The 13,591-nt window shown below is 40.7% G+C and overlaps 2 protein-coding genes across 5 annotated transcripts in view; both read left to right on the top strand.

The window, feature by feature from the left end:
• Positions 1-8,736, top strand: part of LOC308286251 (kinesin-1 heavy chain) — a 33,288-nt gene extending 24,552 nt beyond the window's left edge. Inside the window, exons 17-26 of the mRNA XM_080727227.1 lie at positions 247-364; positions 938-993; positions 1,493-1,602; positions 2,373-2,474; positions 2,982-3,042; positions 3,726-3,797; positions 3,969-4,073; positions 4,666-4,882; positions 5,077-5,212; positions 5,931-8,736. Of these exons, the coding sequence (XP_080583353.1) occupies positions 247-364; positions 938-993; positions 1,493-1,602; positions 2,373-2,474; positions 2,982-3,042; positions 3,726-3,797; positions 3,969-4,073; positions 4,666-4,882; positions 5,077-5,212; positions 5,931-5,934 (981 nt within the window). The 3' untranslated portion in view covers positions 5,935-8,736. The remainder of the gene's footprint in view (positions 1-246; positions 365-937; positions 994-1,492; positions 1,603-2,372; positions 2,475-2,981; positions 3,043-3,725; positions 3,798-3,968; positions 4,074-4,665; positions 4,883-5,076; positions 5,213-5,930) is intronic.
• Positions 8,737-10,834: 2,098 nt separating this feature from the next.
• The window catches only part of LOC308285926 (rho GTPase-activating protein 12-like), a 65,202-nt gene continuing 62,445 nt past the window's right edge, over positions 10,835-13,591 (top strand). For all 4 annotated transcript variants that reach the window (XM_080726856.1, XM_080726854.1, XM_080726855.1 and 1 more), the window contains exon 1: positions 10,835-10,970. The gene's annotated coding sequence lies outside the window, so the exon portion shown is untranslated. The remainder of the gene's footprint in view (positions 10,971-13,591) is intronic.

Genomic DNA, 13,591 nt, shown 5'->3' with positions numbered 1-13,591 from the left:
GAGAAGGACCTCCACCACACAGCATTGATCTGAACAAATATAGCCACATGGACCAACGGGTCAATGTGGTTACAATTGAACACTCTCAGACGTATATTATCACTCACTACACTGTAAAAGTGTATGTTGAGTGAGTTTGAATGCACAAGCAACTTAACTATCCATAAAATCACCTATACATTATCGACATACTCTTTATCTTAATAATAGAACATTTTAACGCTTTGTATTTTCTCCTGCTTGCAGCACGAGGCTAAGATCAAGTCTCTGTCAGAGTACCTGCAGAACGTGGAGCAGAAGAAGAGACATTTGGAGGAGAACATCGACTCTCTGAATGAGGAGCTGGTCAAGATCAGCGCCCAAGGTACGGACCATCACTCAGTGACAGCATGGAAGCAGACCACCCTGAATTTTTTTTGTCATAAATTTTAATTAAGAGAGGCATTTTAAATTTCTTTTCATTTGAAAATACATCGTTTTTGTAGTGTGACACAGTGACGAGAACACAGTAAAAAGAATGAGCAGCGCTTGGCTCAAGGATGCAGGACTTCATAAGATGAATACATTAGTTGTTACTGGAGCTGGGGTTTGAACCTGTGACTTTACATTCACAGAATGGTTTCTCTCAATCAGTAGGCCCCAACCTGAACTACTATGCACAGTTGCATACTAGAAAAAGCAACACTGCATTTACCACGTTGAACTGTTGACATATGGTTAGTTGGTAGCCTGCGGGACTGGGTAGAACTCGGATGACCCTTGGGACTTATCCTCCTGAGTGAGGTCATCCAACCCATCTTGTTTTCAAGTGATTTTTTTGTTTTTTGTTTGTTTGGTTACCAGGCCAGTTTTGCACTTCATTTTCAGAGGCCTTCTATTAAATAGAATTGCACGTGTTGTACCATTTGTATTTACCAGAGGTCCTTTTCTTTTGCAGAAAAAGTCCATGCCATGGAGAAGGAGAACGAGATACAAACTGCCAATGAAGTCAAGGTACATCCCTCAGTCCGTAAAACAGCTGAATGCTTAATGCATAGAATTCTGAATTCATTCTGTTTTGATTCAGTTATTGGAGGTCCTGTTTTTTATGTGAATAAGCTGATGTTGAGTATCTGAGAAAGTGGTAAATGTACATCCTAAACGACTTCATTGATGTTACAACAAAGAATAGAATACACAAACACTTAATCATGCACCTGCATTAGCCTACTCATATGACATTCCAATTATTTGTATTATTATAATTAACAATTATTTCCAGTTCCAGTATTTGTACTTTTTTAGTTTATATTTTGCAGATTCATTATGCTGGATTTATTTGTGCCATTTTAGGTTTATTTTGCCTCAGAAATTTGAGATGAAAATGGTGGTCCTTTTAATTCCATGCTAGTTATGACAACTAGTGTGTGACAATGTTGTTTGTCAGTGAAGTGCTCTCCTGTTGGTTGCATCTCACCAGTGTATTTGTGTGTGCTTGCATATGTGTTTTCAGGAAGCTGTAGAGAAACAAATTCACTCCCACCGTGAGGCCCACCAGAAACAGATTAGTAGCCTGCGGGACGAGCTGGACAACAAGGAGAAGCTCATCACTGAACTGCAGGAGTAAGACATGTTTACTACTATTGCAGTGGTACAGTGCTACTGGAAGAACTAGTGGCTCAATAATAGGGCTGGGGCGGTATGGATTTTCAGTTGTTTGTGGTAATAAGTCACTTTTTACCAACAGTATGGCGGTATCTCCCCTAAAAAGTTGTTTTGAATGAAAAAAAGAAATCGCACTGTCGCGAAGTGAGCGATGCAAACACGAAACTTGTGCATATCTCCTTGTATGGGTCGTTCTGTCCATGACATCAGTTACTTTATGGATGAGCATGGATCTCCATCCATACTATTACAGCTAATACACACAAAGTGAAACGTAGGATCGGTTTTCATTGCTCAAAGAAAAAATATTTAAATACATGTAAATGAAAAGAAAAATTGTGGTTATGAACACGACACTGCGGTATGCATTACACAACCGCGGTATTGTGGTTATTGCACCCAGCCCTCAACAGTTGGTGCACACACCTATCCATCAAATCATGGGTTCCAAGCCGTCCTATAACTCGTCTCATGCCATCTTGTTTCTTTTTTCCTGTTTCACTCTTTTCATCTCTCTTTATTTCTCATGTCTCTCTTTGTTCCTTTTCTTTCCCCTTTTCCCTGTCTCACTCTTTTTGTTTGTCTCACACCTTTTCCCGTATGGCTTCTTATGTAGCAGAGATATTATGACATTCAATCGATAAAAGGTTAAAACAAAAATAAGCAAATACTTCCCAGTGCACATGGTTCCCAGTAGTGATTGTTTTATGGTGTGTTGCTCTCTCCAGTCTTAACCAGAAGATTATGTTGGAACAAGAGAGGCTGAGGGTGGAACACGAAAAACTCAAATCCACCGACCAAGATAAGACCCGGAAGCTGCACGAACTCACGTATGTTACCACATGCACTTGCACATATGATAAAATATTAAAGGTAGGGTTTGGTCCATAGCCTTATGGCCTGTGAGGAGGAAAAAACAGTTTCAGTTGTTTTGGTGGAGGAGACAGGTTTTCCTCCAATCAGGATAGAGTGGGGCCTTCCTCCAATCATGGTCTAGTGAGGGCGGGCCTTATACGCACCAAGGCCCACCCCCACTTGATCATGTTTGGAGGAAGGCCCCCGCCTGTCACCTACATGAAAACTGAAACTGAAATGAAATCACTTACCCTACCTTTAACTGGAGTGCGGAATCAGAGGAATGCATAGGCTTTAACAATCGTATTTCTAACTTGCATTCCCATATTTAGAAATAGCCGTGTTACCAACTTTTCATGCTTAATTAGTAGCACTCATCAAATAAAGTATCCGGCACTCTGTTTATAACCTCAAATCCATATACTCAGAAATGACTTTTCCCTCTGACAGCATATGATATAGTTTTACTGTTGTTTGTCCAGGGTGATGCAGGACAGGAGAGAGCAGGCCAGACAGGACTTGAAGGGACTGGAGGAAACAGTGGTGAGTTCACTTTGTCACTAAGGGTGTAGTCTCACCAGCCAGACTGTTGCCTCCCACCATTTTTTATTTCTTCCGTCATCTGCAGTCTGCATCACGGAAGCGCTGAAAATGATCAGAGGATAAAGCGGATGTAACGTCTCCTCCCCGCTTCCATTTTGTCTTTACAGTTGCTGTATTCAAAGCATATATATAGCTTGCTGCGTATCAGAAATGGATTCTAAAATATAACTTACAGATATTTTAAAATGTATTTTCGTGAACGGAAATGATGGAACAGAAGAAAGCTTCCGTTCCCGGCTTTCTGGATTTGTAGGTCCAGACTCTATATAGCATCCAGAGATTGTGGAATAGTAGTCTCTGCCTACACAAGACTACAAAGGGTGTAACGATCCATTGGCTTATCAATTCAATTCGGTCTAATCAAGGTGAAATTAAAATATGTTATTATTTTAAAGTGTATTGTATGCTGGTAGTATCGGTATCTCTCTATCCATCTCTCTCTCTTTCTCAATGAATTTCAAAGTGTCTTGATTGTCATGGGAAACGTATGTTTACATTACCAAAGCAACAGTCAAATGAACAAACAAAACCAATTCTCTCTCTGCCCACCCCTCTCTCCTTCCTTCCCAAAGATTGCATCTCTGCTCACTGCCAAATGTTTGTATTTCTGTGTCTTATCCCAGGCCAAGGAGCTACAGACCCTGCATAACCTGAGGAAACTGTTTGTCCAGGACCTTGCCACCAGAGTCAAGAAGGTAAAACGTGCACTTTATTAAGCACTTTCAACCTGGCGTCCCTATTCTGAGGATGTCTAGGCAAGATTTCATTGAACAATAACTGGTAGGAAGGAGATGGAAAATGACCATTTGATCGTGTGTGTGTGTGTGTGTGTGTGTGTGCGTGCGTGCGTGTGCGTGTGTGTGCAGAGTGCTGAGATGGACTCTGATGACACAGGTGGCAGTGCGGCTCAGAAACAGAAGATCTCCTTTCTTGAGAACAACCTTGAGCAGCTTACCAAGGTTCACAAACAGGTGAGACTTCGTCCACATCCTATATTAAAATTGGCTGATGGGAGGACTGCACGTCGTCACGCAGCTCACGCTCATGTCACTATGAGTCAACACAACATAACTCAAAAGCATAAAACTAAAACAATCAAGCTATAAATTGCAAATATAACATGCAAGCAAAACACTATCGATTGAAACAATTGCAGTTATCCATTTTAGTCCATTAATTATTGATGTAATTAGATGCCAGATATGATGTACTTTGTTGGATACGCTTGTCTTTTTTTTGTACTCTTAATTCCTCCATCACTCACCGTTGTTGATTGATTATGGTTCATGATTCCTTGCACTTTTAGTCGCTAAATGCGTAAATTATATTGTAATTGTAAATTCACTGTATGATGCACAATAATTAAATAAGATACAAAGCTCTGCATGGCGTAGCAAGAGCGTCAGCTGAACTACTTTGTAGCGACTGGACTAATCTAACATCGTTGATAAGCAAGGGAGCTTGATTTTTATTTTATTCTGTACCTGGCCTACTTGGGTTTTGGATGTGCACACCACTAGTGTGATCATCATTAAAACCTGGTTGTCTTCCTCCTCTGTGCAGCTGGTTCGTGACAATGCAGACCTGCGCTGTGAGCTTCCTAAACTGGAGAAACGTCTTCGTGCTACAGCTGAGCGGGTCAAAGCCCTGGAGTCTGCTCTGAAGGAGGCCAAGGAGAATGCCGCCCGCGACCGCAAACGCTACCAGCAGGAGGTGGACCGCATCAAGGAGGCCGTCAGGGCCAAGAATATGGCCAGGAGGGGGCACTCTGCCCAGATCGGTGAGTAGGATTCAGAATGAACCTACAGTATATATCAACAAACCAGTACATGAATTCATTCCACTGTGGAGTTTGACATTCTGTGAAAACCACAAAATCTGCAAATAGCAATCACATTAATAACTGTAAATGTACTTAAACTTTACCACTCATATCCTATACCCTCCTACACTCTTCCTCTCTTTTCCTCTCAGCCAAACCCATCCGGCCCGGACAGCAACCGGTGGCCTCCCCCACCCACCCCAACTTCAACCGCACTGGAGGGGGCTTCTACCAGAACAGCCAGACAGTGGCCATCAGGGGAGGGGGTGGCAACAAGCCGGACAAGAAGTAAGTATCTCGCCCTGTCTGTCTTCACCAGGGTGACTAGCTTACATCTAATTTATAGAGTAGTTATGTCAAGTTTACCTGGCATAACTTGATCTATTTAGATTTTATGTAGACTAATCGGTATACAGTACGTGCGAGTTAAAAGTAGCCTACAACAACCTGTTGTATTTACTTACAGACGGCACTGAATCCATCTTGTATTGCATTAGGAATAATCGATTCAATAATATGACAATGTAATTAACACATTATTTAAACCGAGCCATGCAATTGTCTTGGGAATTGACATCATGTAGCCCTACACTTTGCAATTGTGGTCGTGCATGGTATTGTATGTTATTGCAATAATGTACTGTATTACAGCAGCTTGTAGCTTATTCTGACTGAGCCGACCAGTAACGACAAGGAGGAGATCAGACGGACACTCACACAGTGTGTTGTTACAACACGTGACTATCAATACATTTGACAGCTGGGTTGATCTATTACAGTTAGAATAGTAAATAAATAGAATATAAACTTAGTACACAGCTGCTCGGCACTCAGCATTAAGATTTGGATTGACATTTGACAGCATTTTGCAGTGGTGTCTTGTGTATGTTTTGATCAAAATGATGCAGAATCTGTACGATGAATCGGAGTCATCCATTCACAGACAGCCTTCTCTCTTCAATTTTCCCCTTCTCTTCCTCTCCTCTTCCTCCGTGTCCCCTTGCAGCTGAAGAGCAGAGGGACAGCTGATCAACGTCACAGAAGAAGAAGCTGAAATCATCCCCGACAACCTGTCATTCCATTACAGCAAACTGCTCCTGGCCACAGCTTTAGAAGACGGCCAGGGAGCCTCATAAATATAAATATATATATATAAATATTCCTGACCTGTACAGCTCCACCACCCCCCACCCTATCCCCACTCCTCCCACCTCCTCATATCTCCTATCTCTTATCTCTGGATAAAAGAAAATATTAAAAAAAAAATAGAAATTTAATTTACAACACGCTAAGATATCATTATCCACCGAAAACCAAACGCAGTCTTGAGCGCTGTCTCGTCGGGCGAAATCGTTGTTGCTGAGTTTCGGTTTCGTTTGATTGCACGGCCTATTGTCGTCCGTGGTCGTTTTCTCCTGCACCGTGCCAGGCTGAATGTAACGGTAGCGAGGTTTTGGAAAAACAAGCGAACATATAAATATATATATGTGACCCTGCCACGAGAATAGCTCGGCCTAGTCTAACCTCTGTACAATTTCATCGTCATTATTATTGGTTGTTAACCACACTTTCTCTGGATAGATTTTACTGTACATGCTTCTTTAAGGACAAAAAAAATTAAATATGGAGATCTTTTTTCTTTTCTTTTTTTTTTTCCAGTTTTGAAACTACTCGATGGCATCAAGCACTACTGTTTTTGTCCGGTCTTGTTGTACAGATGTAAAATTGGCACTACTGCACACGCTTCCCGGCGAGGTCTACGGGATTTGGGGAATGGAAGAGGGGAAAAAATAGAGAGGAGGAAAAGAAATAAATGCCAAGACGTGCGACAGTGTAGATGTATTTAACTAAATACCTGTGGAGGCCAATTGTTTTTATTATCATTAAATTAAAAAGAATTCTGTATACTCGTCATTGGTGACTTCACACGAAGGATGTATTGTAAAGAACAAGGAAGGAACGTAGGAGGAGAATGATCCGGTATAAAGAACACATCCTATCCAAGTAGATACGTACTGTTTTAACTTCTCTAGGTGGTTTAATATGCATTGTTACTGGATCCTATTTATATCTCTGCACATTGGAGCACATAGACTGCAGGTTGTATAGGCTGAGTTCGCACCCACACAAATGCTTGTCCTGTCTTAGCTAGGCTGGTGTAACTTGCTCTTTCACAAGCTGTGTCTCCCTAATTTGCTTGGCTATGTGATGGATGGCTGGAACCATTATTTAGTTTTTAATGTAAACTTGCCCGCCTAGGAATAGTGCATTGATTCGCCGGCTCCCCATGGGACGTTCCCTGCCATGTCAAGTTAATTAAACGTAAATGAATTGATCAAGGGTGCCTCACTTTGCTGAATCCTTTTTACCCCTAAACGGTTTCCCTGTTTGTTATAGTAGATGTTGGGCTTACTAACTGTACTTGCACAACTGTATGGCAATGTGCTCAGCTGGATGTATGTAAAGTACTGTATTTGTTCCATAGCTTTGGAGTGTAAACTGGGATGCGTATGTCATGTGACAGGGTGGGGCCAGACCCTTGCCACTGATCGGCCAATCAGAGGAGCAGGGTTTATGGCAAGGCAGAAGTTTGATATAGTCGTTGTCGGGTGAAAACCTTGTATGTCCAAAACCTTCGCTTTGTATTTGTCATTTTCAAAACGATTTAAACTAGTTAAAATGGCTGATCTGCAAGCATACAACGCCTCGCACCGCGAAGCGTTTTGTGCTTGTAGATCTGCTATTTTCACTACTTTTGTGCGACACTTTTGTATGATGAAGTAGGGCTTTAATTTACCAAAAAACATACACACTTGGAGATATGATGTTTCTGCCCGACATTGATGACTATGCAAGAAATCCCATATGATTGAGATGAGAGGGTAATTTAAGAGTACTTGAGGGGTTTAGGATTCTCTTTTATTGTCTTTATTCCTTTTTTTTTATGTTTCCCATTTTAAAATATGTTCTCACCACACTGTGTTTTTAATCATTTGAAACTCCTTAAGCATTTGCAGCGAGCTTGCTGAGACTGTAACCCCCTCCCAGCATGTAAACACTAACAACTTGTGCAAGTGCAATAAATGATAACAGTATATCAGTTGTATAACTGTTAGGTTTGGCCAGGGTGACATGTTGTTTTTGTTGTTGTTTTTTAGTTGTAGTCCTGACGCATTAAAGCATCAAAGTAAACCTGTTCTGAAAAGCAACATTATGGTCATTAGCACTTCAGAATCCTCTCCTGTGGTAGAAAACACTCCATATGTGTGGCTACTTTGATTGAGGAACAAGACGTTTCTAAAGCTAAACAAATGGACTTATTAGTAAAGCCGTTATCGGTTGATAAATCGGGACTAGTATGGGCATTTTAGTTTCCCACTGTGGGAGGAGTGGCTCCTCCATAACTATGACAGGACAATGTATTGTGTCTCTTAAGCGGTTTATTCCTGCTGTTGGATCTTTTAGATAAGGTGATGCATTACAGCATGGTCTACACAATGTATACCTTTTTTCCATACCCAATACTGGCTATGAAATGGGATGAGAATGATATTAACTAAAACTCCAAAATAAAAAAAATACATGTTCATAATGTTTATCCAAATTGAAAGTCGTTTGCTTTAACTCTAAATTAAAAAAGCCACTTTTTTATTACTGTGTAATAGTTTCTAAAAAATAAAACCCAAACAAAAGGACAATTTCAACGATTCCATCTGTGGAGGAAGGTACTGGATCATTCCTAGAGAACGGGTACACAATAGCAGGGCTCTGATTTGGAGGGAAATGGGAAAGGTTAATATCACCTTTTTGGATTGACTGCATGATGTAAATGTATGTGTGATTAAATAATTATGAGAAAACGTCTTTCTCTTTCATTTGAAAAGTGAAGCCATTATATCATGACATTTTCTGATTAGTTTGATTGATAGTAGCATGTCAGCAGCTTGGTCGATTAAACACATTTTTGTATAACAACTTAGACTAACAATGTAATAATCAGCATCTAAGTATTACTAGGCCATATACAAGTATAATGGGCAGTGGCTCACCATATAATACACCTCAAGAAGAGTAGGCTTGGAATTTTCAAGTTTAAATACATTTATAAGCCTATAAATACGTAATAAACATTGGTCTTAAACATGCCTCCTGTTAATACATTAATGTTTACAAAGAATTCCTTCTTGCAATTTATTTTAGCTGTTAATGCATACTGTCGTGGAATTCTGATCAATCAGTAATGGATGAGGCAATTAGGAGACCAGACAACAATCTAGGTGGTGATGGTTATGGTATTTGTTCATGATATCATGGGGAGCCTATACAGTAGTTCTGCCAAGAGGCAGAATCACAGATCAGTTATACTGTTGCTGCTTCAAGGACGAGCTGAAGGCAGCTGAACCAAAACAATAGCTATGGCCAATGGAGATATTTACTCTTACAAGCTACCAAATATCAATATATTGTAGAAGTATTATAGGTGATATAAGGAATGCAACCATATAATTTCTTCCTCAATACCAAAGTACAAAGTTTTTATTGCACCTTAAATTTTCATCTATGAGGGTTTTTTGCTCAGGTAACCTCTGGTAAATGCAATAGAGTCTTTGCACGCACCATATGCCTTATTTTGCACATTAATTGAAGGATATGCTACTGTCGTACACTATGTTGTACGACATGGAACATTACCTTGTAATTTAATTCATGAATATGTTATCTTACTCATCTCTAGTCTAAAGTATTTTGCCTTGGCTTCTTCTGTTCAACACAAATGTAATGTAAACGCTCGCCACTAGGTGGTGGTGGTGTCCTGCTGGCGGCGCTGGAAACACCTGGAAAGCAGGTGAAATGTTTTATCCCATAGCCCGGATGGATGGTCCTACTGTGAATGGTTGTCTGGTAAACAGCGTCCACAGTCCACACAGGAGCTGATGGTCGGACGGGTAGTACGTTTGTTAGACATGTCTGCTAACGAACCAAAGCTCAGTTGTTCCTCCGAGACATATGATGCTGCACTGCTGCAGATTAAAGGAAACTGGGAGCGCGTACTGAGTCGAACAGAAGAGGCTGTCCTGCTGCGCCAGTGTTAAGTCAGTTAGAAGAAGTTAGAACACTCTGAACTCGCTCGTCAAACTGTACCTACATAAGCATGCCACTTCCAGTTGGTGGACTTCAAAATAAGATCCCTGTGTGTGTGTGTGTGTGTGTGTGTGTGTGTGTGTGTGTGTGTGTGTGTGTGTGTGTGTGTGTGTGTGTGTGTGTGTGTGTGTGTGTGGGGTGTGTCAGGAGATAATGTAGGCTATATATTTACCCCAACAACAGCAACTTATTGCACAACAAATAAAGATACAATACAATACTGAACTGCTGGCAGAGACCCCTATTATTGAACAATACAAATAATATTGTAGGCCTATAATTTGTTATTAATCTAAAACCCTGTCACATATTATTATTACAATTAAATAATATATTAAGTAAGTAAGTAGCCTAGTCTCCTGGCTGCAGGTTTCTCTAGAGCAGTGCATGGTTCCAAATGTTTTAGCTCGATCGAGACCCAAAAGAGAGATTCAGATACGTTTGTCCGGGAGTCCGGGGAGGGGACCCAAACTGCCTATGTGTGAAGTGAAGATAAATCTAAGCACACTTGAGAGCTTGTAGATCGGCTATTTTCACTACTTCACTAGCCTACTTTTCACTATCTTCACTTCACTAATCACTACTATTCTTACATATTCGTTTTCTAATTTATGGAATTTCTTAGATGTCTTATTTTGAATTCTGCCAGCCGGATGTGTATTACTTAGTGAGGCCCGTCTTGACGAGCGTGTTCAGAGTTGACGCAACATCGGGTTGTCCTGTTACCTTTGGCAAAGTAACTATCCAGCCACAGCCAGTGGATTCAGAAACAGGTCGAAGGAGCGGAGAAGGAATAGGAAGGGAAGAATATTCAGTGGATTGTTTTATAACTTTAATCCGGGAAAGACTTGCCGCGGACCGCGTGTTATTATTGTCTTCCCTCTGATTCTCGCTACAAGAGAAGGTAAGACTTTTCCCTGACTTCCAGTGTTTTGGAGCTACACTTTGAGAAACAGAAAAAAACCCAATTAGCTAAAACGTTAGCAACAGCTTAGCTACTCCTCCTGCCTGCCTAGTGCCTACCTGCCTCATGTATACTCCGTAGTACGATGGTGTCGCCTGTCAAAAAGAACTGATCTCTATACAAGCGAGTGTAGATCAGTTCAATTTGACAAGTGACATAACAAAAATATTTATTCATTTATTTATTTATCCTTAAAGATATTTTTTTTTTACAGTTACTAGTAATCTTCTGTAAGACACTATAGGTTATGGTCTCGGCTCATGATAGATGGACAGCACAGCAGGTAAATAGTTTGAAAGCTACATTCGTTGCATTCTGGGGGCTGTAGTAGGATTAGGATTGTTTACTCTAATGTTTGTAAACATTGGAGTGAGTGAAAGACTAAAATGTTTAATGATGGTGTAAGACAGTTCCAATTTATATTTAGCATCTGTCAAACTCTTCAACTATGTATGTATGTTTTATGTAGGCTATATTTGTTTATGTCCTTGGAATATAGATTTCTACAGTTATTGCTACTCATCACCCAACACTTTCCCATGAAAATTCCATAAATGTCACACACTGCATGCAGTGATGCCGTGTGGTTTAGCATAGTCAGAGTGAGACATGGCCTATTTGCTCTGATTCAAGGAGGAAAGCTGTGGGGAGAGAGTTGTTTAACTAGGACATACTGTGCTGAACCAAGCTGTTATATTTGGCCCAGAGGTCACCATGGACCTCCTGAGGAGTGTCTACTACTTCTGTGAGGTTACATTATAAACACATTATAAACCACATTGTTGTGGTTTATAATGGTGTGTGTGTGTGTGTGTGTGTGTGTGTGTGTGTGTGTGTGTGTGTGTGTGTGTGTGTGTGTGTGTGTGTGTGTGTGTGTGTGTGTGTGTGTGTGTGTGTGTGTGTTTATCAGCCAATTTAGGCCTACCTATCACCTGAACCCTGGAAAGGTTATATTATAGTCATATTTTCTGACACACTCGGGTTTCTCCCTCTCTCCCCCTCTCTCTCTCTCTCTCTCTCTCTCTCTCTCTCTCTCTCTCTCTCTCTCTCTCTCCCTCTCTCTCTCTCTCTGTCTCTCTCTCTCTCTCTCTCTCTCTCTCTCTCTCGAATTCTGCAAAGTGGAGCCATTTCACAGCTGACGGCTCCATGGGCCTGACATGCCCGCACTTTGATGGAAAACACCTTACAGGCTCATATTGAAAATTGAAAATTCCTTCCGAGGCATTGCTCTCCATTTTGCTGAGGAAGGGGGGGAAAAAAACAACTGTAAGGGTGCATCAGTGAACACGCTGACGATAGCAGATTCTCTTCTCTCTACTACAGATGCCTTATCAAATAGTCCTCGACTTCACAGACACAACTCCTCTTCTGTCACGTCACTCTCTCATGACCTTTCTTTCCTAGAAGCTCAACTCCCATCTCTATTCCGTCGGGTGGAAACCTCATGTCCAAAACTGTTAGGCTACCTTTCAGGATTCAAATAAAAAAATAGCAGATCGACAAGCTCAAAGCAACATCGCTTCGCACTGTATTTCAAACTTGCAGATCTGCTATGTTTGTTGCTTTTGGGTGACACTGTAGTATGGATAAAGTAGGTTGTTAATTTACAAATATTTTCAAATATTGAGATGAGAGGTTTCTGCCTGACATCAAAGATATGTTCCTTGTTTTAGAGAGGTGTTAAGAAAGCTGAGAAGCAGATGATAAGAGTTAAGACTCGGCTCTGCTCTGCTCCTTCAAATCAATATACAACACTGATCGGCCCTTGAGCAAGGCAGTAAACCTTTCCAACATCTACACTGTAGAAATGTGGTTTATAGTGCCCTATATTGGGAAACACATAGGCCTGTGTGTGTTTAGCAACTCCCCAGCCCACGTTTCTCCAAATAAGAATATTTTTAGGTCAACTTTGAGGTTGAATTATGGTTTTTGACCTAGCTATTTATCTAGAAAGGAGGAGGGTAGTCGAACTTTAATGTAAACTGGCTGAGTCAACAAGTTTCAGACTGACTGATACTCGCACTCTCTGGCCCAGGCCTGGCTTCAGGGACGTTGTCAGTGATCTTAGGGGGAAGTATGAAACAAGCAGGACAGAGTGGAAAACAAACGTCCCCCCCACAGGCTCATGGGATGGGAAGTCCCCAAATCCACTTGTACTGTATTTATATTGTACTGTTTGAAAAGCCAACACGTTTTTAAGAGTAAACACCCATAATGGTTGTTTACCCACCAAAGTGACTAGATGAGTAAAAATAACAACCCCACAAAAGAGTACCAATATTTTAATTTGAAACTTTTTTTTCTTTTTCTTTTTTTTTCCCACACTGTTTTTGTGCTTGAATATCATTTCCAAGAGATAAGATTACATAAGAGATAATCTTCTACTGGAGTGATGGTGAATTCAGCTCCATAGACATTAACCACAACATCATCTCTGGGCTCACAGTACAACACAGCTCTTCAGTGAAGTGTGTATCATCAGACAGATTGTGTTCAACAGTGCATACAGTTTACTTTATAAAAGGTTACTTATAGATGGATAGATAGATAGATGATCTGTT

Source organism: Nannobrachium achirus (genome assembly GCF_963921795.1).
Source record: "Nannobrachium achirus genome assembly, chromosome: 5".
Lineage (NCBI taxonomy): Eukaryota > Metazoa > Chordata > Actinopteri > Myctophiformes > Myctophidae > Nannobrachium > Nannobrachium achirus.
The sequence above is the reverse complement of the archived record's forward strand: the minus strand, read 5'-3'. Positions and strand labels throughout refer to the sequence as shown.